Source organism: Sus scrofa, chromosome 3, assembly GCF_054392235.1.
Source record: "Sus scrofa isolate SSC_HxYL_T2T_F1_AM1 chromosome 3, Sscrofa_HxYL_maternal_Yorkshire_Landrace_v2.0, whole genome shotgun sequence".
NCBI lineage: Eukaryota > Metazoa > Chordata > Mammalia > Artiodactyla > Suidae > Sus > Sus scrofa.
In genome coordinates, this window is record NC_139385.1 from 59,746,070 (window position 1) to 59,773,947 (window position 27,878).

Here is a 27,878-nt window from a genome sequence, read left to right on the forward strand (position 1 = left end):
CCTGGGACCAGCCCCGAAGGTAATGCCAGCACCTGGCCGAGTGCATGTCCCAGGAGGACGGGTGACCATGGCCCATGGAGGTTCTGGGTGGCTCCTGAGTCTCCGAAAGGGCAAGAGCAGTGAAGACGGACATTCCTGTGAAGAGGGTTCAGAACCAGAGCCTGGAGGCCAAGGTGGGCTTGGAAATCACTGGTATCCAGAGACACCTCATGGAGTGGAGTCAGTGGGATGCGGGGGGACACCACTGAGCCGCCCCAGTGCAGGGGAGGGGCCCCACAGCACACCCATCCTCCTCAGTGCTTCCTGAGTTGACAGGTGCCCTAGGACGACGGGAGCTCTGCTGGAAATTATGTGGCAGCCCATGAAAGGACAAACCAAGGACCCCCTGGTTATCTCAGACCCACCCTTGTCCCCTGACTCCTGCAGCCCCTGAGCCCACACTGGGCCCCCCTTGACATAAGGAGCCCCTCAGAACTCTGCTCTTCTTCCCGAGGGAGCCCAAGTGTGTAGGGAGGCCAGGGTAGGGGTGGGGCTATGGAAGAAAGGGGGGGCGGGGGGGAGCTGCGCCCTCTGTGCCCTGGGACAGAGCTGGCTGCTGGCCTTGAACTCTGTGCAGCTGGCTTGGTGTTTGTTGGGAAAACCAAATTCCGTTAAGATGGGCTTGGGGAGTTCCCTCTGTGGCACAGCAGGATCTGTGGCATCTTGGGAGTGCTGGGTTGCAGGTTTGATCCCTGGCTGGGCACACTGGGTTAAGGATCTGGCACTGCCACAGCTGTGGCTCAGGTCATGACTGCAGCTCAGAGCTAATCCCTGGCCTGGGCACTCCATTTCAGCCAAAAATGGAAAAAAAAAAAAAAAAAAAGCTGGGCTTGGATCTCTTTCCTTGCCTTCCTCCCTCATCCCTCCCAACACCCCCCCCCCCAACAGAGCAGGGCTGGAAATGCTGAGCACAGGCGTGGGGCCTGGCCGGGGCTCCCCCTGGACCAGGGCTCAGGACCGCCTTCTGTAAGAGACGGAACGTTGAGTGTTTCGGGCTCTGCTGGTCACATTCCCTGTGCTGTTGTCCTTGGAACAATCTTTTGAAAACACAACGGCCTTCACAGTCCCCACCCCACCACACACTGGGTCTGGCCTAAAGGCCATGGTTTTCCAAGCCTGTCCCCCAGGTCAACAACCTAGGAAGAGAGAGAGAGAAGGGGTGTAGATGGTGAGTTTCCAGCTAAAGGTAAACCTCTTAAGAGAAGAAAGCAGATTACCAGATGCCTCCAGGAGGGCTCTAACTCCATCAAGCCAAAAAAGAAAAAAAAAAAAAAAGATTGGACACCTGGAAGTGTTTAAGAATTAAACCATTATTAATTCTTCCTCATAGCACTTTAAATATTTTTCAAAAGGACATAGCAGAGCTTTGTAAGAGAGGAATCCATAGGTATTTTCTGTGACTGAGATTTATGGAATAAGACTCTAAAAATGGAATTTATTTTTAGAATTAAATCAACAAGAATTTTACGATTTATAGAGGAAGAAAGACAAGCGTTGCCTACTTGTAAACTGCATGCATTGCCTATGTTCTGACTTGCCTCCTGTGTGCCACACAATGGGGCGTTCGGTGCTGGCTGCCTAAATTTCAGAGGTGACACTGAGGAAACTAGGTGGGGGTGTTCACTGATGGCTTTGTTCTGTAATCCTGCCGGCCCAGCACCCCTGCCTGTCCTCCTCGCAGTGCAAAGTCCTCATCCTGTGGTTAATGATCCCACACTTGCCTTAGAGGGTGAAAGACAAAGATGCAAACAGGGCTTGCTTAGTTTCTGGGTGCTGAGATGACTTTCTGTGTTGGATGACTGGGTGGCATGGAGAATGCCACTCCCACCAAAAGAACCTTCCTGATTTTTTTAAATAATGCACTGACCTTCATACACCTTGTCAGAATAACAGTGACCCTTTCTCAAGCAGGTTTTAATGAGAACCAGAACATGACTGCATGTGCAGTTAAGTTCTGCTCAGAGCCTCTAAGAAGCATCACAGGAACTATCCTAGAGTCATGACGGTCACGTTGCCCTAATGTGCACGTGGCGCTGGGTGTCTTGTTCCACATCACTCTCTCTCAGGCTAACTCCAGGGGTTCCCCCTCTCTTGTCTACTTGGCATCTAAAATCTCTGGCTTCCGGCCCTGTGTTAATCCAGTGCCCCTCACACTCATCGCCGGTTTTGGTCCCTGGTCTGGTTACTGACTTGGTCCGAGGTGTGAAACCCTGTCCTGGCTCCCCTGATCCACCCTCTGGACCCTGGGGGTAAGAACTGGCCCCTCTCCCCACCTTCCTGGAGCCCAGCCTTCATCTCTGCATCTCTCGTGCCTCTTGTGTTGAAGTTCTGATCTCGTTCTCGAGCCTGCTCCTGGGAGGCAGGTGATGGGACCTGAGGATAGGTGTTTGCTGGGCTCCAGCACCTGACAGGGGTGGTCTCTGTGAACGATCCTGTGACTTAATCGTAAACTTCTTTCTACTCAGGGCTTGATCACATCTCGTGAATCACTGTGGCAGAGGGTCTACGGTCAGTGCGCAAAGCTCGGGATGGGGGGCGGGGAGGCATTGTTCTAAGTGCCCTTGATCCTGAGGCTCAAACATCTAAGGTCTCGTGGGGTCGGGGCTCAGATGGTTGTGCGGAAGGTCAGGGTGGTCCCCGCCATTTTCTTCTCGTAGTCCTCGTCGAAGTCCTTGTTCTGAGCCACCGTGAAGTGGTTCTTCCAGTCGCCAGGCACCCCTAAAAGGAGGCCAAGTCTCAGTGAGTCGGGGCCGGGGGAGGCGGGGGAGGTGGGGTCTCACGCACCTTTCCTCATGAACGGGGAGATGGAGTGGTCCATCATGCTGGTGGGTATGGTAGTGTAGTTGGCCATCGGGTTTTGCTTCATCACGTCAAAGGAGGTGTGGTGGATGATTTTATTCAGAACCTCCTCCGAGATGTCCTTCTCCAGGAACTTGAGTATCTTCTGAATTTCCCGCTTTGGGTCCTATATGTAGAAGAGTTGCACACAGTGGTTTGGGGGTTCCCTTAAGGGGTGACCTTCTGTTTGGACAAGTCTTGTTTGGGGAAGGATGAATCAAGGGTTCGGCTCAACACGTCCCCTGCAGGGGTGACTGTGGACAGTGCTGGCCTGGCCAGGGCTGCCGGGACAGGAGGCTGACTGCGCAAGAGGGAAATGAAAGTGAATGCGGATGCAAGACCTGCCCAGAAAACATGCTGCCTCTGCAGGGAGAGAGGAGATGCAGAGAGAAGGAACGTGACTAGGGCTGAGGCTGTGAGAGACAGCAGGGCTGTGGGTGTGACAGAAGGTTAGCAACGGGGTGGATAAGGGTTCTCCTGCTGATCCAGAAGTCAGCACCCTGTGCCCAGTCCTTTCTGGTTGAGGTCCTTTCTGGATGAGGTCCTTTCTCTCCTTCACAGAGATGCAGGAGAAGGACCTGGAGCTTCTGACGTATCCTAGAGGGCCTCTTGGCTCTGGCACATGGGGCACTTTTATGATTCTAGGGCTCGGGGCTCTGGGTCACCAGAGTGACTCATGCCACACATCCAGTGAATGTAGAAACCAGCCCTCTGTTCCCACACGTGGGACCCATCCCGCCAGCATCCATAGGGACAAAACTTCGGTATATGGTGTGGGTCTGTGGTGTGGAGGAGGGAGGGAGCTAGCTTTCCTGAGCACCAGAAGATACTTTACAATGACTATAAATGTTCACAATAATTTCCTGAGACACAAACAGATGAGACACGTTTTGTGGGTGAAGAAATATGGTCCTTAAGTATCAGGATTGATCAGGTTATAAAGTGATTATAGGGGAGTTCCCATTGTGGCTCAGCAGAAATGAACCTGGTTAACATCCATGAGAACGTCGGTTCCATCCCTGGCCTTGCTCAGTGGGTTAAGGATCCAGCGTTGCTGTGAGTCATGGTGTAGGTCGTAGAGGTGGCTCGGATCCGGCGTTGCTGTGGCTGTGGCGTAAGCCAGCAGCTGCAGCTCTGATTTGACCCCCAGCCTCAGAACCTCCATATGCTGCAGCTGCTGCCCTAAAAAGTGAAGGGAAAAAAAAAAAAAAAAAGAAAAGAAAAAAAGAAAAAGTGATCATAAAATGTGATGTTTCCAGATCTTCTTGAAATTGTGAACAGAAGCAAAGAATAATTAGAAGATTTTTTTAAAAAGTGGTTATAGGGCCTGAGGATAAAGCTGATCTGGAAAGGGGGTGGGGGGGAGTGGGCAGATGATGGTGGCAGCATGCCCTCACCTCCTTCATGTCCTCGTAGAAGAGGTAGAGGATGCGGTGCCGGTCCTTGGCGTCCCACCAGCCCCTCACGTGGTCATACCAGGAGCCCCACAGCACTGAGGGAAGGCGGGAGACAGGCATCAAGAGCAGCCGCAACTTAGAAAACCTGCGTGGCTGTCTCAGGTGAAAGACGTCGCTCAACGACCACAACTAGAAGGCAGAGGCCCCGGGCAGAATCCTCATTTGCAGAGACCCTGGATTTTTTTAGTATTTAGGGAGGTGATAAGACATCTCCTGGATTCTGTGGTTTATGTTTCCACCCTGGAACTTCCTCCCACATGAGAGACCAGCCCACGGACAAAAGGATGCAGGGCCTGGATTTCTTCACGTGGCGGCCTGGAGCCCAGACCAGCATTTTGTGATCAATATTGTCCCCTAACAGGCTGATCTGGAAAGGAAACCTTTACTGCTGAAGAGTCCTAACGACTTGATGTTTAGGCGGTGGCATATTTGAGGGAGAGGTGCGCTGGTGTCCTCCATGGCCCCCAAAGCCACTCTCCGCCCTCCCCCTCCTCCTGCTGTGACCTTGACCTCTGTGGCTGGTGTCGCTGAGCTCCCCCTGACCCAGACCTCAGGGTCCCAAACGGGAGGCAGAGGGTTAGGATGGGGTCTAAGCGCCGAGGCCGACCCGTGGGTCTCAGGGACCAGCTGTCTCCCCAGAACTCTGTGCCCTCACCCGCTGGGCACCTGACCCTCTGCCCCCAGCTGTCTGGTGTCTGAGCTACACCTCATCAGGGACCTAGTCAGAGTGTGTCACTTGTGTCCTCCCAGAGCCTCCACACCCACAGCTCAGCCGGGCCCTGCTTTCTGTGCGAGTAGGGGGCTAAACAGGTCTTCAGCTCACCCTTCCCAGCCTTGAACGCCTCGATGTATTCCTCCCAGGGTCCGGGGTCCGGGAACATCTTGTTCATCCTGGAGAAGTGGTAGTAGGAGACCAGGGAGTCCTTGGCATTTCTGGCCATGTAGATGATCTGCCATCAGCCAGGCAGGGGATGGAGACACAAGGGAAACAGGACAGAAGAGGTTACTGCTCAGGGCAGAGCCCCGTGCTGTTGGAAGACCCTCAGAAGGTCATCCCAGTCCTGGCAGGTGTTTTCCGGGACCCCTCTTCCGGTTTGCCCAGCAGAGTCCAGTGACATCTGCGGTCTCAGCATAGTCACTGAGACACCCCTCCAAAGTGTCCTGGTTTGTGTGTGACCAGTGCCACCGTCCCCCTAATTCTGACGTTCCTGGAGGTCCAGGAGGCCAGGTGGACTTTTCAGGGTGTGGGAGGAGGTTGCACAGGACTTTAGGCTCAGGTAGGAGGGGACCTTTGCTCGGTCTGTGCACTGCAACTGCAGCCTCACAGGTGGATCTTGTCTCCGACAAGGTTGCAGGGCCCTGAGGGCAGGGCTAGGTCCACCTGGACCTGCTGGTGACCTGCCTCCTGGGAAAAGCAGAGGCACTATCAGGCTTCTGGGCCTTCCCCTACCCCCAGCCCCTGCCCTCTGGTCTCCAGGGAGGGTTGGGGGGGGTGGACACACGTGGATGCTTTTTCAAGAATGCTCCCCCTGTCTCATTACTCCGCAGAGCCGAGCACCAGTCCAGACCCATCACCCGGTCGGTCGTGGTGCTTTCCTCTAAGAGAATTATCGCGGGTCCTGCAGCCCCAGCTGTGTTTCCCCCACGGCCCCTCCCAGGAGCCCAGACCTGCCTGGACTCTGCTCCCTGGCCCATCCCCCTGCCGGTCTCCTCTCCTGTGATCATGAACATGATCATGAACCAACAGTCTGACCCAACAGCAAGGCCTTGTTGTTAAGTAAACACAGTTCTCAATGCTGCTGTGGCTTATAGCTTTTTGTTTGTTTTTGTTTTTGCAAATCAAACCCTGAGTCACCAAAACAGGGAAGCCGGGGCTGGACGGGGCGCCTGTTCAAATGACCCAGGTTTGGAGTCAGATGGCCAGTGTGAGTGAAAGTCATGCATGTACATGTCCTGGGCCTGAGATCCACCTGACTGAGTTTCTATTGCCGCTGTAACAAATGACCACAACTGTAGAGCCCAAGAGATTTACTCTCTTATGGTCCAGAAGCCAGGTTTCCCTGGGCTGGATTCCAGCCGGTCGCAGGGCTGCTTCCCTCTAGTGGGTCTCAGGGAGAAGCTACCTGGAACCTGGAGGCACCCGTAATCCCTGGCTCCAGACTCCTGGCTCGCCAACCTCTGTGTCAGATGTGATGCCTCTTTCATCCTCTGACCTTCTCACCTCCCCCCTCTCTCAAGGATCCTGAGTTTAGGGCCTCCCAGACAACCCAGGATAACTTCCCAGCTTGAGAGCCTTCATTACACCCACAAAGTCCACTTTTAAGGGGCGTTACAGGGGTTTGGTGACTGGGATGGGATATCTTTGGGGACACTATTTATTTATTTATTTATTTATTGCTTTTTAGGGCCGCACCCATCGCAAATGGATGTTCCCAGGCTAGGGGCTAAATCAGAGATACAGCTGCTGGCGTACACCACAGCCACAGCAACGCTAGATCCTTAACCCACTGAGTGAGGCCAGGGATTGAAGCCGCAAACTCATTGTTCCTAGTCAGACTCCTTTCCGATGTGCCACAGCAGGAATTCCAGGGGGACACTGAGGCAGAATACTAACTCAGGTAGTCGGTGTAGGAGCATGGGTTTCGGGGCATTCCTTGATATGGCTATTGATTAACATTTGTGGTTTAAGGGCTCCAGAAAGTAATGCCCCACAGGCTGTTTACTATAGGAAATGCACCTTCCCCCACACGGACCTTAATCCCTAACCCACTCCTCAATGGATAGAAAAGGAATGAGAGGAAGGGTGACTCAGTCTAAGGAAAGAGAAGGACAAAGAAATCATAAAACTTACATTTCCAATCCCAAAAGCCCTATGGGACAAGGACCAATATGGGTAACTGAGTAAGGCCAATGGGAGAAAACCATATCTCTCTGGACCCCACACTTGTACCCCCCCATCTTTAAGGCATAAAAATCCCTATAGGACAACAGAGGTGTGTGTCGGGGGGTGCTCTTCTTTTCTCCTCCCAGCAACCCTGGGAGCTGTTTGTTTTCCTTTAACAAAGACTTTGCTTGCTTGCTGCCTGTGTGTTCGTGGAGTTCATTTTCCGACTGCATGAATAAGAACCTGACATCAACACTATTTACATTTCCACTCCATCACAGAAGGAAAAGTGCAGACCAAGCTCACTTCCTACTCAAATAACCTACAACTCTCAGCAGATAAAGGGAGGCGCTGCCATGGAGATGTTTACATTTTTCGAAGGCCTAGCTTCCCAAAAAGAAGCTGTCAATCTGATGACAAACCAAGTGTTAATGTGTTTTCTGACTTTGAATCTCCGGCGGCATCTGGAAATAATACTGGTTCTGGAATAGCAACATTAAGTTATCGGTCTGTGAAAATAAATCAAGACGGCTTCAAAGTCATGGCGACCTCAGGGAAGCAAATCGGAGGTGGGGTAGCATTTTGACACAGGGAAAAACCTATTTGATTCTGTGGCACCTTGTTTGGAGATAGAAGGTGGCAAGAGGCAGCCATGAACACCATGGAAACCAGAGCAGAGACTCAAAAGCAGTCTTGCACTCTGCTCCAGCCAGAACGTGTAGGTCTACTAGTTGGGCTCATTACTGCTGAGCTACAATGGGAACTTCTGACATTTTTGACTCTATGGGTCAAAACTGGGTTTCAAGAGCTGGCTGTCCTGACCTTCACGTTTTCTTTCCAGAAGGAAGGTGGGACCATCTGAACAGGCAGGTGAGTCTTCAGTGTTCTCGGAGAAGGCATTTTGATGGCCAGATCCAGACCTGAAAGAAGTTGCCACTCAAGTGAAACATTTCTACGCAGCCTCATGGGTATCCTATCAAACACCCGGAAGCAGACTCACCCTCCGTGGCTCTGCCTGACATTCGGGTTTCACATGTCTGTGTTTGCCCCTGATGACAGTGCTCCTGTCCGGTCTGGTGGAGGAGAGCACTGCCAACATACTGAAAACCACCACGGCCACAGGATGCTGCATGTCTCAGGGGCACAGGTGTGTGTGCTGGGTGGGCAGGTAAGGATGCTGGGGTTGGGGGGGTGGTTTGAGGCTGGTGACAACTGTGACCCCAGAATGCACTTTGATTCTTTTTTTTTTTTTTTTGCTTTTTAGGGCTACACCTGCGTCATATGGAGGTTCCCAAGTGAATCAGGTGTCATGGCAACACCGGATCCTTAACCCATTGAGCAAGGCCAGGGATCGAACCCGAAACCTCATGGTTCCTAGTCAGATTCATTTCCACTGCACCACGATGGGAACTCCATGTACTTTGATTCTTGTTCTTTGGGGCTTCTGTGGCTGGAGCAAGAATTGAAGAAATGAGACGGAGGAGAGCTGACATCCGTCCTGAGGAGGGAGGCCACTGGGCCAAGTGTGCAGCCCCTGGGACTCCATCAGGAGACCTGCAGTCCCTCTCTCCACCTTTACTTTCAAGGCCAAGGACTCCAGGGGCTACTAGTCACAGGCCAGGACTGTTCTCGGGGCTGGGGTATAGTTTCAGATGAGAATTGAGCCTTATCACATCAAGTAGATTTTCTGAGTCAGTAAAGCAGAAAGCCAGGGTCGGAGACCAGCTAGTCTGAGGGCGTGGAGCACGTAGAGGGAAGCTTCAGAGGCTTTGTGAAAAGTAGGACCAAGGCAAGGACCATTTGATCAACCCCAGACTAGATCCTCTCTGAAAATAGGAGTCCCAGGCCCAGATGTTCAAATGCTGACCACGGGCTGGGACTTACCAAGCAGGGCGCTGACCTCAGGGAAGGGGTTTGAAGTAAGACACAGCCGCTGGGAGAAGGTGCTTCCTGCCCCACCCCCCCAGGCCACCCCATAATGGGATGCACATTATGGGGTGCAGAACAGAAAAGGGTGCCCTTGGCTAGGAACTCTGGCCACAAACAGAAAAAAGCAGACCTGGTTAGACAGGAAACACTATGCAAATCAGAAAAGGCAAACAAAAGCAGGGCCAGGCCTGGTTAGTACTTGGATGGGAGAAAAGGCAAACCAAAGCCTTTAACCTGATGAAAATTCTCCCCGAAGCCAACTACAAAGCTGAACAAAACTGTAACGCAGCACTCCAAACTGAATTAAATATCTTGGATCAAACACTTGTGTCTATGACCCCTCGCCCTCGCCCAAACTACTTCAGAAATTAACACAAATTAAAAACAGAAATAAACAAAAAACCGGGAGAAATGCAAAAAGATCGAACTTAAGAAAAAAACAGAAGGAAAAGACAAAATGACATAAATGAAAAGTAAACCATAAGCAATGAAAATAGATTTAAATGAAAATTTAAGAAAGGATATTGATGAAAAGCAAGAAAACAGCCAAGAAGATGGCAATGAGATACATAAAAAGGTTAAAATAGGGTCAGAAAGTGGCCAATACAGCAGACAGGGAAAGGTCCAAAGATAAAGACACAGCTTGGAGTTCCTGAAAATATTAAGATGGTGGGACAGGACTTCACTGGTGGCTCAGCAGGTTAAGGATCTGGTGTTGTCATTGCAGCAGGTCTGGTCACTGCTCTGGCCCGGGTTCATCCCTGGCCCGAGAACTTCCATATGCCATGGGTATGAATGAAAAATAAAAGAATACTTAAAAAAATAAAAGAGTGGAATAGAACGAGTGTTGAAAACTATAATCTGAACAAACTTTCAGGAAAAAAGCTTCTCGCCTGCCTAGCACCTATCGGATAAGACCCCTACTGGTTTTATTTTGTTTTATTTATTTTTTTCTTTTTTTTAGGGCTGCACCAAGGCATATGGAAGTTCCCAGGCTAGGGGTCAAATTGGAGCTGTAGCTGCCGGCCTACACCACAAGCATAGCAACGTGGAATCTGAGCCACACCTGCACCCTACACCACAGCTCATGGCAATGTCGGATCCTTGACCCACTGATCGAGGCCAGGGATCAAACCCTCATCCTCATGGATACTAGTCAGTTTCAGTTTTGCTGAGCCACAACCACAACTCCTGCTGATTTTGGTTTGAAGGGACCAATCTGGATGTTGCCAGAGGAGGTGGCCCTGGCCCTCTCTTCCTGTTACAGGTAGGGGACGTCATCCCTAGTGACACGCCTGTGAAACAAACCCCGATTCCTGGCCTTTCCTATGGGAGCTGCCAAACATGGCCTGTCCAGCTGTCTGCTCCGGGGTAAACAATAAACGCACCACAACCTCAGCTGAAGCTTGACCCTGGGTCAACTAGGCCACCATCTCCCCCTGGAATAGTCTGGCCAGGGCTAAAATAGCCACCAACAAGTGGAGATTAACAATTGACCATCAATACTTAAAGGCAGAGCCTCCTGCACGGAAGCCCCCATGCCCAACGCTACAGAGACGGCAGGTGATGCCCAAGGAGCTGGGGGCCCGGCTTTGCAGTCCTGGATGCAGCTGAGTGATGTTTTATATACTTGGTTCCAGTAATACTGGTCGTGCAGGCTCCCCAAAGCCAACTTCAGAGCTGAACAGAATTGCTTTACTTTCGAGGGCACCCAGGAACCTTCCTTGGGCTGCCCGTGGGTGATGTGAATGTCCCTGATGTTGCATGGAGCCTGTGCAGACAAGATCTAAACTCACTCACCCGGCCATGGATGCCTCTGCCATCAGATTGTGGGGTGGGGGGTGTTCTGCTCTGGGGGCCTCTGAGGACCGTTTGGGGGGACTTCCACCCAGGAACACAACATGTGCAGAGAGGATGGGCCTCGCCTGGCCAGGATCTGAGAACCAGCACTTGCAGTGAGTTTCTGGGCTGAGTGTGGTCCCTCCACCCAGGCAGGTAGAGCACACAGTAGGTCTCTCACCTTCGGGAGACAGCACAGGGCTGGTTCTACCAAAGCCTGTTTGTGCTGTTACTCGCCAGCCAGCTTCCTTCCATGGGGAGAATCCAGCAAACTGGCCTTGGTCCCTCTCGGCTCAGACTTAGAATCGTTGTAACACCCACTTATGCCTTGAGGAGCCTCTGAGTGAAGCATGGCTCCACCCAGCGGCCTGGGGGTTCTGCCCGTGGGTCTGCACCAAATGCTGCCCTGGGATGGAAACTGTCAGCCTACTGGGCCCTTCGAGACAGCACCAGTGCCCTGCACACAGTCCCGTCCAGCTGGGGTCGGGAGCCCACCCATGGGGCATACTCACTGAGGCCCCACTGTTGGGATGCTAGCGGCAACACCTGCTGTCAGGCCTTTCCATGTCACGGGAAGGTGTGGCTTCCCAGCTCAGCCCCACTCACTGGCGTCCAGGAGCAGCATGTGGGGGCCTGAGGGAAGCTGGAAGGCTGTGCCGCGTTTTCCTGAAGGCACACCGCTGGCCTGGGAGGGTCTAAGGCTTGGCTGACTGGCAGAACTGGGCGCAAGGAGTCTGGCTCTACCCCTTGGTAAGCTGGGGGCTCCACGCAGCTTACCAGGCCCCAGGCACGGCATTTCTCCTGACTCCTGGGCAGTCACCAATGGGCTGGCAGCCTGGGCTGCACAATGGCAAGAGGACAGCTTCATGATGCAGGGAGAGCTACGCTGGGGTGCCCCCGCCTGGAGACGGACAGACAGCTCATGCGTGTCCATTACGGTCCCTCTGTGTCTGAGCCCACGTCTGCAGATGCTGAAGCATGTGTGATGCGACCACAGACTCTGTATCCAAATCACAAGCCTGTTTCAGGCCCTGGGGGAGCCCCTCCCAGGTATCAGACAGCCCCTCTCAGACCCTATTCCTCCAGCGATGCTGCAGCCGTGGTGTGTGTGTGTGTGAGTGTGAGCGCTCATGGCTGGGACGCACAGGCTCTGTCCAAAGTGCTGAGAGATAATGGCCCTCTTTGTTCCCAGACTTTGGACACTGGTCCCTGAGGCAGGTTGGTTTATGGGATGCTGCCACCCTCTGCTGGAGCCACGGTACACAGCCACCATTAGGACACCTCCATGAACTCCTCTGGCCTCCTGGGCAAACTCTGCTTCCATCAAGTTACCTCCCTCTTTTTTTTATTTTGACCAAGCCCGCAGCATGCAGAAGTTCCCAGGCCAGGGATCGAACCCCAGTCATAGCAGTGCCAACGCCAGTTCCTCAATCTGCTGTGCCCCAGGAGAAGTCCACGTCACCTCCTTCTTAGCCAGGTAGATGCTCCTCTTTTTTATCCCACCTGACATCACAAGTTCAGATCAGGGTACCCATTTCCCCTCTAAGCTGTGCAGTCCTGGGCCCTGAGTCCTGTGGGGGATCCATGCAGTTTACCAGCTCCAAGCGGCAGAGCAACACGGTGGCCCGCCCAGAGAATGCTGCTCAAGCTACTAAACAGTAGACGGTTCCAGGTGGATAGACATTTAACCCTAGGCTCCACTCCTGCTGAATTGCCAGCTCCCCTCAGCTCTCCGACCCCTATGCAAACTTCTGGGGGTCTCTGAAGACTCCCCATTAGTCCCTGCAGGTACTCCAGTCCTCTGGCATTATCACACCCACTCGCCATGTGAATGTCCCTTCACCACTTTGAGTGTCCGATCGCCTGGCCATGGTCCAGGTGCTGGTGACTCGACTGGGGGCAGCTTATGCAGGGTGACCCTCTTACAGCAGAGAAACTGAAGGGGAAAACCCACCAAACTGCTTAGAGATCTCGATTACATGGGTTTCCCTGGCCCACGTCATGGCCCAGTACCAGCCACAAAGCCAAGGCCACGGGCTCTGCCTTGCTATTTGGGTTAAAAGGTTTTGTTAACTAAAGCAAATTTATCAAAACCATTGTAGCAGCAGGGTCCCCTGGTGGAATGCGGATCCCAGGATGTTGAAACGACACCCTCCACCCAAGGGTTGTCAGCGACCTTAGGAAATGAAATTAGAAGGAAGCCGAGAATCCAGAGGTCACTCTCAGTAGACTCGGGCCAGGTGCCCATCCCACCTTAGACCTCTTGGTCCAGGGAAGGACATCCTACCCTGATCAGAATCCAGACTGCCCTCCCCAGAGGAGCCCCTGACTCATCCATTGCATATCTGCTCCTGGTTGTGCACTTGGGTCTTGCAGCTGACAGCCTGGGTCACAGGGCTGCCGGCAGACCCCTCGGCCGATGGTTGTCCCAGGAGAAATGCTGGGACAAACTCAGCCAGTGGTACCTGCTCCACAGGATGGCTGGGTTCAGATGCTGGCCGGCCCAGCAAGGAGGGTTTTGGCCATGGAACCACAGAAACTCACCCCGCTTTATGTTAAATGGTGCCAAGTGATGCTGAAATGATCCTAACACCCTGTCTCCGATTATCAACCAGGCAGTGGCCGGCCAGTGTAATCAAGTCAGGTTGTCTGGCTGGCAAGTCTCACTTTAATGATCTCATTACAGTTTTAATGGGGCCATCGCTGGATGGTGAAGCTGCCACCCACACAGGGTCCCCACAATTGGATGGAGTCCCCACAAGGCTCAGTCATGGCCATTGCCTCCCCTGCAAGGTTCACCGGTTCCCATGGCCCTCGGAGGCCTGCTCATGAGCAGGGAGCATTAGCTGAACAGTCTCCTGGGCCTCCAGCATCTCTGCTCACAACTGAACACCAGCCGATGCTCAGGCCCTTCATGGCGTCTCTTGGGAGGCCACCTCCCCACCACCCCCAGGTCCACCCACACCTCAGACCATGTTGCCCCTGGCAGGGCTCGCCCTGGAGATGACCAAGTTTTGGATGGTAACATCAGGACCCAGGAGAGGGAGAGACGCTCCCCAACGGCACGACATTGGGATGTCCCCCACCGCAGGTGCCTCTGCACCAGCTGCACAGGTTCCTCCAGTCCAGGAGTCAGAGAACCCTGTACTGTTACCCCTGAAATAGTAATTGCTGCCTGGAGACCCTGGCCGCTCTGGGAAACCCTGCAAAACTGTGATTAAGGACCCTGCTGAGCAGATGTCATCGCAGGCCCATACGTGGCAGTCAAACTGCGTATTCTACCTACACCAGCCACAGTGGGGCATTTGCACACTCGGTGTTCACAACGCAACATTACAAATTAAACACAGAGCCCCAAATAAAAAAAAAACAAAAAGCAAAAAACAAAAAAACCTTCTATCTGGAAATTAAAACCATTTACTAAACAATTCTGGTGTAAACTTAGAGAAACTCTAAAACATGATGAAATGAGATGTACAGAAAACATTACATGCCAAAGCAAAGTACATTTAAAATAGTGATCAGAGAAAAAATTATAGCCACAAACAAAGAATGAATGAAAATAGATGAATTAAATCCAAGCTAAAAAACTATTTCAACCAAATCCAACACTGATATAACATGAAAAACTCTGAGAAAACAAGGAATAGAAAGGAACTTCTTCAGGGTGATAAAGAGTGGCCACACAAAAAAGCTACAGTTAGCATCATTCTTAGTGGTAAAACCTGAGAGCTTTTCCCCTAAGGTTAATAACAAGACAAGGGACCTGCTCTCTTGATTTCTATTCAACATGGCACTGGAGGTTCTAGCCAAAGCAATAAGACAAGAAAATGAAGTTAATAGACTAGAAGAAGAAGTTAAATTTTCTTTATTTACAGAAGACATGATTATGCAGAAAACTCAATAGAAAGTACAGAAAAGCTACTCATTCTAATAAGTTAGGTGGCAGGATGCCAAATCAGATACAAAAATCAATTATATTTCAATATATAAAGAAATTATCAAGAAATTAAATATATCAAGAAATTAAATATCAAGAAATTAAAATTATTATTATTCTAATAAGTTAGGTGGCAGGATGCCAAATCAGATACAAAAATCAATTATATTTCAATATATAAAGAAATTATCAAGAAATTAAATATATCAAGAAATTAAATATATCAAGAAATTAAAAATTAGAAATATAAAACTACCATTTATAATAGCCTAAAATGAAAACATTTATGGTTAAATTTGATGGGGGAATGTGACAGTATGTAATGAAAGCTACAAAACCTTGCTGAGGAAAATGAAAGCAGGCCTAAGTAACTGAAGAGAGAAAGCATATTCATAGACCAGAAAAATTTAAATTTTGTTAGGGTATCATTCTCCCCAAGTAGACTGACAGAGATAATGCAATCCCAACCAAATATCAGCAGGTTTGTTTCTCTTCAGTAGAAACTAACAACCTGATTCTAGAATTTATATGGAAAAGCAAAGATCCTAATATAGCCAAAGGAGCTTTGAAAAAGAAGAAAACCTTTGGAGGCTTATACTCTGATTTCAAAACACAGAAAGCTACAGTAATCAAACAGTGTGGTGTCGGCATAAAGATAAAGTAGAGAAGAACAGAATAGAAAATCCAGAATGTACACACATGGTTATTTGATTTTGGTGACAGGCCCATGGCAATTCAATGGGAGAAGAGGTCATATTTTTCAACCAATGGTGCCAGAATAATTGGCTCAATCTATGAAGAAAGATTAGGTCTTGAGAGGTTTAATAACTTGCTTGAGGTTGCCAAGAATCTAAACTGTTACAAGAGCTACTCTTTGCTAATATTTACTCTACACAAACATGCCCCTTTTCAGTTCCCATTGTATCTAAGCAGATTAATGATCTGGCTTGTATTTGCGGAGATGCCAGTTAGACCCCCAGCCCAGTGGGTTAAGGATCTGATATGGCTGCAGCTGTGGCATACATCGATCCCTGGCCTGGGAACTTCCATATGCCATGAAGGGCAATCAAAAAAGAAAAAAAGAAGAAAAAGAAAAACCCCAAAACATGCCCTTTATTCCTCTTTTTTTTTTTTTGTCTTTTTTTTTTTGCTATTTCTTTGGGCCGCTCCCGCGGCATATGGAGATTCCCAGGCTAGGGGTCAAATCGGAGCTGTAGCCACCGGCCTACGCCAGAGCCACAGCAACGCGGGATCCGAACCGCGTCTGCAACCTACACCACAGCTCACGGCAACGGCAACGCCGGATCGTTAACCCACTGAGCAAGGGCAGGGACCGAACCCGCAACCTCATGGTTCCTAGTCGGATTCGTTAACCACTGCGCCATGACGGGAACTCCCTCTTTTTTTTTTTTTTTAAAGAAAACTTACTTTTATTTTTATTTTTTTTCATTTACTCAATGAATTTATTACATTTATATTTGTACAATGATGCCCTTTATTCCTTATTGATTGCAAGCTATACAAGGGAGCTCTGGGCTCTATTAGCATCTTTGTTGTGAAGCACAGGCATTCCTTGATTATAACAGTTCTATACAGAATTATCTTGCTTCTCTGGCAGGCAGGTGGTGGGTAAAATTTAATAGAACATAGTGCTCCAGGAACAGGTCCTGGTTGCTGGAGGCTGGGTGTCCTCAACCCTGCCTCCCCCATGCTAGACATTTGAGTTCTCAAGAAACAGGGGGAAGGTGTATCTGAAGCCGCCCAGTCACGTATTTTAGGACAGAGCTCACGGGGTCTTTTTTTCCCCCAGTTGAAAGGAGTGTGTTGACCTGAAACTTCTTCAAACTCCTTTCCAGTTCCCTTTGGAAATAGTTTCTGTAACTCTCCTCCCAGGTGCAAACCTCCCAGCACAGGTGACAGTCCCACAGGGCCCAGCTGGGCACGTACCTGAATTGAGGGGCAGTGGCAGAGTCCACTCGATGAAAGGGTGCCGGTCGAAGGTGTTGGCCCGCTGGCACTTCTGCACGTCCCCGTCATTATGGATCATGTCCACAATCTCCTGTGTCCAGGTAGTGCCTAGAAGGGTTAGTTATCCTGGAGTCCACATACTCACTGTTCACCTTAACTCTACATCCTGGATTATCCATGTATTCAACAAAAGTCACCCTTGCTTGTTGAGCAGAAGCAGCTCCCTGGTCACCTCCTCCGTGTGACGCCCGGGTGGACTGGCCTGTGCTCATTGTCCGGGCCTCTCATAGACCTGTGTCCTTGTGAAACGGAGACTTCTACAGAGGCAGGCACTGTCCCTTTTCTCCCTTTGTCACCCATGCCTTGCATAGAGTTCTGCACCTAGTAAATGTAGCTTGAGTGAAAGAATATTGACTCAACGGATCATAGGGAGAAGCATCCATGATTCCTGCCTAATGAGCTTGCAGTCTCCCTGGAGGAGATAAGACATGACCGAGACCACATCTCGCCTAGTCCATATCCATTCTTCCCTTCTTTCTCAAATTCACAGGGCCTCAATTTTTAGTTGGGCATATAGCCACTTGGCTCAGAAGTTACATTGTTTTAGTCTTTCTTGCAGCTACATGTGGGCCATGCCATTACATTTTGGGAAGTTGTCTTTAAAGGGCAGGGATATGACCTTACTCCTCCCTTCCTACCTCCTCTCTGCTGTTTGGAATGTGCATGTGATGGCTGGAGCTCCAGCCGTCACATTGGCGATAAAACCAAAATCTAAGCCTAAAATGGTGGAATAGAAAGTTCAAAGGACACACAGGTTCTGGTAATTGAGGCAGCTATCGTTTTAGCATGGGATTTTAACCTCCAGACTGCCTTTTCTTTCTCGTTATTTTGAATTTTCGGACACGTGTGGCCAAACCGAATCTCAACTGATACAGAAGAGGTGTGTGAAGGGACATGTGAGTGGGCAAAGAGCTAGACTGTGCTCCCTGTCTACCAAACAGCTATTTTCCTCTTTACATCAAAGGTATCTGGTGTCCGAGTCTTGGCCAGGCCTGGTCCTCACTGATACATAAGACATGTACACACATAACTGAAAGGTGGATGGTCCAAACAGAGCCATACAGGTTGAGGGGTACAGGAACTCAGAGGAGGAGTAGGTGGGCTCAGCTGAGATGCTCTCTTTGGGGTCAAGAGTCACCAGAATGAGGGTGTCCTCCTGCATTAAGAAGGCAGAGCATCCCAGGGAGGGAAAGCCCAGGAGGGAGCAGGATGAAGGTGAGTGTTGTTTCCTGGTTGGGAAGTGTAAGCAGGGATCATGGGGGTGGGGGTGGGGGTGGAGGGCTATTGGTGGGTTGGTGGGGGAGGTGGGGGAATAAGGTTGGAGAGAGAGTGGAAGGAGAGCCTGGGGGCTGACTGAATCATTTCCAAGCTAAACTGAAAATAAGTTTCTGCTCTGTGGTGCAGCATAATTTTGTTGTTGTTGTTGTTGTTGTATGTTTAGGGCTGAACCCTGGGCATATGGAGGTCCCCAGGCTAGGGGTTGAATTGGAGTTGTAACCGCTGGCCTACACCACAGCCACAGCAATGTGGGATCTGAGCCGCATCTGTGACCTACACCACAGCTGAAGGCAATGCTGAGCAAGCCCAGGGATCCAACCTGTGTGCCCATGGATGCTAGTCAGATTCATTTCCACTGAGCCATGGCAGGAACGCCGGCACAATACAAATTTAAGTTCAGATCTAGGCAAGAGAACTGCAAGCCAGACAGATGATTCTGGCTAGACTGAACACTGCCCACAGGGGTGAACAGGAGGCCCCTTCCCGGCCCAGCAGCAGTGTGAGGTTTGGGAGGCAGTTCTGACCCAACCAGGGAAGACAGAAATGCACCGCAACAGTCAGGGGCCGCAGGGGAAGGGGATCCTGGAAGCTTTCTGGTTGTGACCCTCGAGAACTCCCCTTGAGGACCCAGAGGCCACAGAGACTTTCCCAGAGAGTGACAGCTGACAGTTCTCTCTATCCCTCGGTCCCGTTGCTTGAAATGATAAACATATAACTTGGGGGGCACCCTCAGAGCCTGCCTCTGGCTTCCTCCGCCTCTAGGTTCCTCTGGCCTCCGTGCTCCACCCCTGCACCAGCCTGGCTGCTCGGCCTCCTCCCACCCGGGGGTCCGCAGGCTCCTCCTCTGCCTGCAAGATTCTGTTAAGTGCCCCACCCCCAACCCATGCCCGTGCCACTGTACTTGTGCGGGTTGCACCCAACGCTATGTGCACTTTTTGCACTGGGGGAAAGCGTTCCGCTCCGCCCCTGTCTCTGCTTCTGGGAGAGCTCGGGGGACGAAGACAGAGTTTCCTGTAAGAACATCTGTGCTCTTTCTCAGACTCTGTGCTTTCAAGAAGATTTGTGATTCCGCCAGTCCTTGGATGATGGGGGATGCCCGCCACCTCTTTCTCTATCTAAATAAATAAAATGTATCTAAATATTATCTCCTAAATAAAAAGGAGGATCCTGGATCCTGGGCGATTTGAGCCCATCAGGGAGTCTGGTTTTCATTCCCCCAGGGGCCTCCCTGGTGAAACCCCGGGGTTTAAAACCAGAGGCCCCTCCACGCTGCCACGGCCTCCAACCTACCTGCCTTTGTGTAGGTGGCGATGAGCAGATCATCAGGTTTTGCTTGGAAATTCCAGATTTTGTCCCAATTGTCGCTCATCATCTTGGTCATCAGGATTCCATTCAGTTCTTTGGTTTCCAGTGGCAGGGGTTTCTCCTCCAGCTGGAGATCCTTCATCTCCTCCCAGGACATCTTTCTCTGTGGACCTCTTTCCCAGGGGCTGAAAAGAAAGATGTGCATGTTTCATTTCTAAGCATTAAACAGTCATTCCGTTATTTCCCCCCACCCCCAAAAAACAATTCTCTGCGAAAGTTAGGAGAGATGCACTGGGAATTCATGACTATGTATAATGTTCAATGAGAGAAGCAGAGGCCGGGACAGCCTGAAGCATTTTAAACGGCTTCGTTTCAGGATGTAAAGACATGAATATGTTTCTGAGGGAGGAAAGGCCAGAGGGACATGGAGCTAGGAGGTGGGTCAGGCAGTGATGGCCGAGTGAGGAGGGGATAGCCAAGCTGGGCACAAGGTTGAGGACCACCGAGAAGCTTGTTGCATTGGAGCAAAAAGAGGCCAGAATGGAGCCAGCATGTACGCTGGGCGGGTACAAACCAGCGTTGAAATGGCCTGGGAGGTGGGTGGATGGCGAGCTTGTGTGCATGCATGTGTGTGTGTGATCCCTGTTGGCACAACAACCGTGGAAAGGCCTTGGTGTGGCAGCCTGGGTCTGTAGCCCCAGATGGCATGTCTACCCCAAACCTGCAGCCAAGGGCAGCTATTTGCTGGGTGTGGGGTTGGGATGGGGGGTGGTGATTAATCCTGGTTGGCTTGGGATGGGGTGACTGGTCCCTTGGTAGGTAAATTTGTTCTCAGTTTCTTGAAATCTTAAATTCATTATAGAAACATGATACAGTCAAGGACAGCGTTCCTGTTTTTAGGCTTAAGAATCATCTTGGCATATTTAGTAAGTATTTACAATGCAGAAGGAACTTCCTGTGTATTGGACTGTGTAACAGATGAGCCTTGCTGGGAGAAGGTGATCTGCTAAGCAATTTAATATTTAAACCTGGGGTTTTAGGTTGAAAGTTCAGAAAGTTTGACTTACTTTATAAATGTTTAAGAGCATTTAAGAATTGCCATCTTTCTAAGCTTAATTTCCTAGATTTGTGAGATTTAGTGAAGTAATTAACTTCCGACAGAGCCACACTGGACAACTTTTCATTTCTTAAATTTATGGACACTCATCTCATATTTTGCTGATGTCTAATGAGTGGCACATTTTAAAATGTTACAGTTTGATAAGTTTTGTGTATGTCTACATCCATGAAACTAATATCACAATCAAGAAGATGTATTCCAGGAGTTCCCGTTGTGGCTCAGTGGTTAACGAACCTAACTAGGATCCATGAAGATTCGGGTTTGATCCCTGGCCTCGCTCAGTGAGTTAAGGATGTGGTGTTGCGGTGAGCTGTGGTATAGGTTGCAGACATGGCTTGGATCTGGCGTGGCTGCGGTTGTGGTATAGGCCGGTGGCTACAGCTCTGATTAGACCCCTAGCCTGGGAACCTCCATATGCTGTGGATTCGGCCCTAAAAAGACAAAAAGACCAAAATAAATAAATAATAAAAAATTTAAAAAGGAAGATGTACTCCACTCTCCAGCCCGTCCCTATTTTCCATATCCTCAGGTAACCACTGATTAGCTTTATGTGCTGCTGTAGATGATTTTGCATTTTTTAGGATTTTAGTTCTCTTTTTTTGGTCTGGCTTACTTCACTCATCGTAACATTTTGAGCTTTATCTCTGTGGGTCCATGACACTGACATTCCAGTTTACTTATTTGTTTACAACCAAAGAAGATCCCATTGTATAGACAGACCACAATCTGTTGATTCTTTTACTTATTGAGGGGTCCGCACAGCCTTTATGGGGGGTAGCTTATACCTTTTCCTTGCCTTTTTCTTTCAACCTCCTTACCTCACTGTTTTCTGGCTGAGAATTTTGCTCTCTTAAAGAGTTCTTTTGTAAGTAAAATGTCTTTCTTCCCTAGTTTTCTGTTTCTATTTTTTTTTTTTTTGGTCTTTTTAGGGTTATACCTGCGACATACGGAGGTTCCCAGGCTAGGGTTCGAATTGCCAGCCTACACCACAGCCACATCCATGCAGGATCTGAGCTGCATTTGCGACCTACACCACAGCTCACAGCAACACCAGATCCTTAACCCACTGAACAAGGCCAGGGATGGAACCTGTGTCCTCATGGATGCTAGTCAGATTCGTTTCTGCTGAGCCACAATAGGAAATCTTCTTTCCTAGTTTAAAAAATAATATTTCCTAGGAGTTCCTGCTGTGGCACAGTGGATTAAGGATCCAACAGGGCTACACTGGTGGCTCAGGTTTGATACCCAGCCTGGGAACTTCCATATGCTGCCAGTGTGGCCGAAAAAGAAAAAAAAAAAAATGCATCTTTGTTGTTTTTAGATTTATAGGGCAACATCTAGTCTTGTGCGTATTTGTTTTTATCTTTTCTGGCACTTGTACCTTTTGACTTCAACGATCACGCGTTTCATAGATTTGGAAACACACTCTCTTTCTCTCTGTCTTTCCTTGGAACTCCAGCTGGCTCTGTGTTTGACCTTCTCATTCTGTCCTCAGACCTCTTGGCCTCTCCTTGCCCTGCGTCTCTGGCTACAGTTTGACATTTTTTCAGCCCACTTCTATTTTACAATTTCCTCTTACAGTTGTATTGAGTCTGGTCATGTTCTTAGTTCCAACCACTGCCACTATTTTCACTCACAGATATTGTTTGTTGAAAATATGTTTATCTCATGTGGTTGGTGACTTTTCCTCACCTGTCTTAGTGGATGTGTTTATGTTGCTGGCAACCCCAGGCTCAAATCTGTGCAGCCAGCACTCAGCTCTGCTCAAAGTGTCTTTTCCTAAGTTGCCTGTCGTTTCTCCTGCATCGGGACCAACAACAGCCCTTGATGTGCGGGCTTCTCTGCTCTGTCTTGAAGGTGAGCTTCTCCAGACATCTGCATTGGCTTTGCCAGGCTCTGGGATTGCTTTTCAAAAGCCTCAGCTGAGGAGTTCCCATTGTGGCTCAGTGGGTTAAGAATCTGTCTAGTATCCATGGGGATGCAGGTTTGATCCCTGGCCTTGCTCAGTGGGTTAAGGATCTGGCATTGCTGTGAACTGTGGGGCTTGGATCCTGCCTTGCAATGGCTTTGGCATAGGCTGGCAGCTGCAGCTTCGATTGGACCCCTAGCCTGGGAACTTCCATATGCCACAGGTGCGACCCTAAAAAGAAAAGAAAAGAAAAGAAAAAAGCCTCAGCTGATCTCTATGAAGAATGCCAGCTAGTAAATGAGGAAGGAATGACAGAAATTTCTATAAAAAGTCATTAATGGATCTGAATACCACTGGATAAAATGAGAGAGAAATAGGCTATTACAAGTTCCCAGACCTCAGATTACACGTGGAAAATGTGCCTTTGTGATGGAGCGAAGTAGCAGCGACCACCTTGAGCCAGTGCTCTCAGCCAGCGAGCCCAGTGCAGGACTGCCCGGTACAGAGTCAGATGTTGACAACGTGACCTGGCAGTTTCCTAGTAACAACATTTAACCTGCATTTATTTATTTTTTATTTTTTTTTAATATATATTTTTTATTTTCCCACTGTACAGCAAGGGGGTCAGGTTATCCTTACATGTATACATTACAATTACATTTTTTCCCCCATCCTCTGTTCTGTTGCAACATGAGTATCTAGACATAGTTCTCAATGCTATTCAGCAGGATCTCCTTGTAAATCTATTCTAAGTTGTGTCTGATAAGCCCAAGCTCCCGATCCCTCCCACTCCCTCCCCCTCCCATCAGGCAACCACAAGTCTCTTCTCCAAGTCCATGATTTTCTTTTCTGAGGAGATGTTCATTTGTGCTGGATATTAGATTCCAGTTATAAGTGCTATCATATGGTATTTGTCTTTGTCTTTCTGGCTCATTTCACTCAGGATGAGATTCTCTAGTTCCATCCATGTTGCTGCAAATGGCATTATGTCATTCTTTTTTATGGCTGAGTAGTATTCCATTGTGTATCTATATCACATCTTCCGAATCCAATCATCTGTCGATGGACATTTGGGTTGTTTCCATGTCCTGGCTATTGCGAATAGTGCTGCAATGAACATGCGGGTGCATGTGTCTCTTTTAAGTAGAGCTTTGTCCGGATAGATGCCCAAGAGTGGGATTGCAGGGTCATATGGAAGTTCTATGTATAGATTTCTAAGGTATCTCCAAACTGTTCTCCATAGTGGCTGTACCAGTTTACATTCCCACCAACAGTGCAGGAGGGTTCCCTTTTCTCCACAGCCCCTCCAGCACTTGTTATTTGTGGATTTATTAATGATGGCCATTCTGACTGGTGTGAGATGGTATCTCACGGTAGTTTTGATTTGCATTTCTCTTATAATCAGCAATGTTGAGCATTTTTTCATGTGTTTGTTGGCCATCTGTATATCTTCTTTGGAGAAATGTCTATTCAGGTCTTTTGCCCATTTTTCCATTGATTGATTGGTTTTTTTGCTCTTGGGTTGTATAAGTTGTTTATATATTCTAGAGATTAAGCCCTTGTCAGTTGCATCATTTGAAACTATTTTCTCCCATTCTGTAAGTTGTCTTTTTGTTTTCTTTTTGGTTTCCTTTGCTGTGCAAAAGCTTTTCAGTTTGATTTAACCTGCATTTAATCATGTAGAAATCATTGGATATTCTATGAAATGTTCTATGAGACAATTGGCCTGCATTTTTCAAAAGATTATTCAATAGCGTGGAAAGAGACGGCAAAAGAGGACAAGATGGTTTAAGCTGGGGGCGAGGTTCCAGATTAGAAGAGGCTGAAGCGACAGCCAAATGCAGTGCAAGAGACACTGGGATTCTGGGCTGCAAAGAAAGCCCTGGACGACGTTATTGGGGTGGCTGGAGAAATTGGCCCTAGACCATGTGTTTGGCAGTGTTTGTAGGGAAAGAGACTGTCCTTGTTCTTAGAAGATCCTGGCTGAAACATGTGGGGTCAAGGGTCAGACTGTCTCACCGATGCTTTATTGTCCACAGGCATCTGCATAGAGGCATATGTTTATGTGCACAGATATATGGGGGTGGGGAGGGGCAGGGCAGAGAGCCAGCAGCGCCGGCAAAAGTCACAGCTGGTGAATCTAGGAGAATGTTCACAGGTGTTCTTTAACTGTTAAAAAAAAAAAAATCGTGTAGTTTAAAACTTCTCTAAAGAAAAGTTTAAGAGAAAAACAAAAGCCTCATTTGGGAGTTCCTGCCATGGTTCAGCGGAAACGAACCTGACTAGCATCCACAGGGATGCCTGGCCTTGCTCAGTGGGTTAAGGATCCGGCGTTGCCATGAGCTATGGTGTAGGTCGCAGATACCACTAGGATCCTGCATTGCTGTGCTGTGGTGGAGGCCGGCAGCTGTAGCTCTGTTTCTAACCCTAGCCTGGGAACCTCCATATGCTGTGGATGCAGCCCTAAAAAGCCAAAAAAAAAAAAAAAAAAAAAAAAAAAGCCTCATTTGTTTCCCAGACCCCTAGATAACTATATGTGTGTGCTTTCCATGTTTGGGGAAATCCTGGCCCTGCCCCCCTCCCCCCTGCATCCGGGACCCCCCCACCCCCTCCACTGATCCCCCCACCAGCCCCAGGCAGGGGAGGTGTTCTGCATGAGTTTATGTCGCCAAACTCCCAGTGCTCTTTCTGGCTGGGCCTTGTCTATCTTTTAAATACTGATGGCTATATATTCTCACTACCTGCGGTTCATGGGGTGCGGGGGTGTGTCTTACTCTGCTGTCCTTGCTGCTGGTTTGAGGTTTCCATTTGGGTTGGGAGTTCCTTCTCATGGGGACACATGTCAGCTCCTGTGCAGCCTGCCAAGGGCTGGTCTCTCTGGAGAACATGCCTGGCAGGGCTCAGGGTATCAACTAACCTGAGACTTAGTTTTTTTTTTAATTTTTTTTTTTTTTTTTTTAAGGGCTGTACCAGAGGCATATGGAAGTTCCCAGGCTAGGGGTGGAATTGGGTTGCAGCTGCCAGCCTACACCACAGCCATGGCAACGTGGGATCCGAGCCTCGTCTGTGACATACACCACAGCTCATGGTGACACTGGGTCCTTAACCCACTGAGTGAAGCCAGGGATTAAACCCATGTCCTCATGGATACTAGTCAGGTTCGCTTCCACTGAGCCACAACGGGAACTCCCTGAGACTTAGCTTTGTGCTAACTTGTTGCCTTGCGTTTGCTGGACCAAGTGGGTGTGGGGCACATGCCCAGATCATGAATTCCCAGGGGAGACTGGTTTCCTGTACAGCCCAGGACATGGCTGAGCCTCCTCATCCATGAGGAAAATGTGAGGATGCGTTTTCTCCTGAGCACTTTGAATAGGCCAAGCCCTTGGAGGGGGGCTGGCGTCTGACTCCAGATGCCCTCCTGGCAGAGCTGCCCCCTCCTGACAGTCACAGGTGGGCATCTGCACCCACTTCCAGGTGGCGGGCTGCGGTTCAGCCCCTCTTCGGAATGCCCGCACTGGGCTCCACACTCAGAACACCGTTGTGTGTCTAGAATTTCTTGGTGTTTGCGTTGGGGGATTTTCTAGTAATTTGGCCTTGTCATTGGAACTGGAAGTTCCTTCATCTATTATTACTGGCTTAAATAAAACCTCTTTATCTTGTAAACTGGCAGAAAGGACCTCCCTGGTATTTAAAGTTTTTAAACTTCTTACACTGAGTCAGAAAAGAAACAAGACGTACCTGATAACCAGATTCTTTAAATTAAAAGCTAATCTAAACATATTCAGTTCAGTACAAAACAATTTCAAGGGCATAGGAAAATGGCTGTACTTGAGCAAACTGCTCTGGAAATCTGTAAAAGAGCTAGCTTCAGCCTCTGAGCCCAGGAGCTCTGTCCTGCTCACCTGGTGACTCAAGAGTGGAAGCTGGCTTTATTCTCTCTGTGAAACCGCCACCCTGGCCTCCTCCCCCCCCCCCCGGGGGGGGGGTGTGTGTGCTTGGACCTCAGTCCCCCTCCTCGGGCGAGGTTCAGGGTCCTGGAACCCGCCAGCTTCTGGCCATCCTCCCGCCCGGTAAAGGGCTCTGCTAGACCTGTAAGTCCTGTGGCTGCCCAGCCTGAGCCCATCCAGGGGATGACAGGTCAGGGTAGGAATGTTTCCTGCAGCCGCAGGAAAGCTGGCACCCTTTGGTCAGCCTGGCTCTGAGGGCTGCCCACAAAGGCCCCAAGTCTGACGTGGTTCCCCCACCTGTTCTTTCCAAAACGACTGCCAGCCAACAGCAGGGACACCTGTACGGGGTGACGCCCTGAGCAGACAGCCCAGTCCCGGGGTCCTCGGTGGCCTGGGCCCCCACTTTGGAGACCCCGGCGTGTCCCCTGGCTGAAGAACTAGGACGGGCCTTGCTTTGCGGAGGTGGCGGCCTGATACCTGCGCAAAAGGGGGCAGACCCTGTGTGGCGTTCACTCAGGCACCACAGCGAACTCCGGGGAAGGCTGCCTTGGGACCAGGGACGGAGGCTTGGGGAAAGGACAGAGACTCACAGACCTTGATCTCCGCTCCTGCAGTCTGGCCCCGACGACCTTCTTTCTTCCGGCCCTTCCTCCAGGGGTTTCCCGCGTTTGCAGCCCCGGCTGTGTGCGCGTGCGTGGAGGCCCCGGGAGCTGCTCCTGCAATGGTCCTGCCGCTCGGTTCCCTGGAGCAGGATCTGCTTAAGGCAGGTGGGGATGGGGCTAGACTTAAGGGTTCGGGGTGGAGGGCGGAAGTGAGGGAAGCAGCCAATGGAAGCCCTGGTCGTGGCCTTCTGTGCGTGTTTCTGTAGCACAGCCTGGCCTTTGGTTTCAGACTGTCCTGGCCTGTGGCCACCCGTTCCTGACCCTGGCAAACCATTTGGAATCAGAATATTAGGGGCAGCAGTTCTGTGGCTTCTCTGGTGTGGCAACTCAGTAACTGGCCGGGAACTCTTGCTCAAGGAATTCCTTAAAGCCTTTTCCTGAGCCTTGACTTCCCATTGATAAGGTTTGGCTGAAAGACAAGGCCTGCTGGCCACTCCTGGAATAGAGTGTACATGATGTTCTAACAGAATCAAGGTCAGAAGTTAAAGGTGCAGGGTGATTTGTTTGCTTAGGATTCCATTTATTGATAACTACTAACCAGCCATTTTAATTTTGTTTTGCTTGTTTAATTGAACCATCTGGGTACCTCACACAATTCTGTGATCACAAAATATCCTTGTGGCGTATGCTGCAGGAGCACCCGCGCATTTCTAAAATCGGTTTGTCTTCATTTATTTCTACGTTGCTTTACTTGTATTAGTAT

At 49.7% G+C, this 27,878-nt stretch overlaps 1 protein-coding gene across 1 annotated transcript; it reads right to left on the reverse strand.

Moving 5' to 3' along the window:
• Window positions 1–1,331: 1,331 nt before the first annotated feature.
• Window positions 1,332–27,575, reverse strand: SULT1C3 (sulfotransferase family 1C member 3). The gene is made up of 8 exons (XM_003354702.5): window positions 27,108–27,575; window positions 19,523–19,722; window positions 16,874–17,002; window positions 8,041–8,138; window positions 5,158–5,284; window positions 4,275–4,369; window positions 2,824–3,004; window positions 1,332–2,757 (listed from the first exon to the last, which is right to left on the reverse strand). The coding sequence occupies exons 2-8, from the start codon at window positions 19,692–19,694 to the stop codon at window positions 2,645–2,647; spliced, it is 915 nt and encodes a 304-aa protein (XP_003354750.1). The 5' UTR covers window positions 19,695–19,722; window positions 27,108–27,575; the 3' UTR covers window positions 1,332–2,644.
• Between the last annotated feature and the right edge of the window lie 303 nt (window positions 27,576–27,878).

Bases quoted from the DNA above. Each gene is read 5' to 3' on its own strand.
- SULT1C3 (XM_003354702.5), bottom strand. From the start codon at position 19,694: ATGTCCTGGGAGGAGATGAAGGATCTCCAGCTGGAGGAGAAACCCCTG. The intron at 3,005-4,274 runs GTGAGGGCATGC...TTCTACATATAG, and splicing joins TCTACGAGGACATGAAGGAG to GACCCAAAGCGGGAAATTCA. The intron at 2,758-2,823 runs GTGCGTGAGACC...GCCTCCTTTTAG, and splicing joins CTCCCCGTTCATGAGGAAAG to GGGTGCCTGGCGACTGGAAG.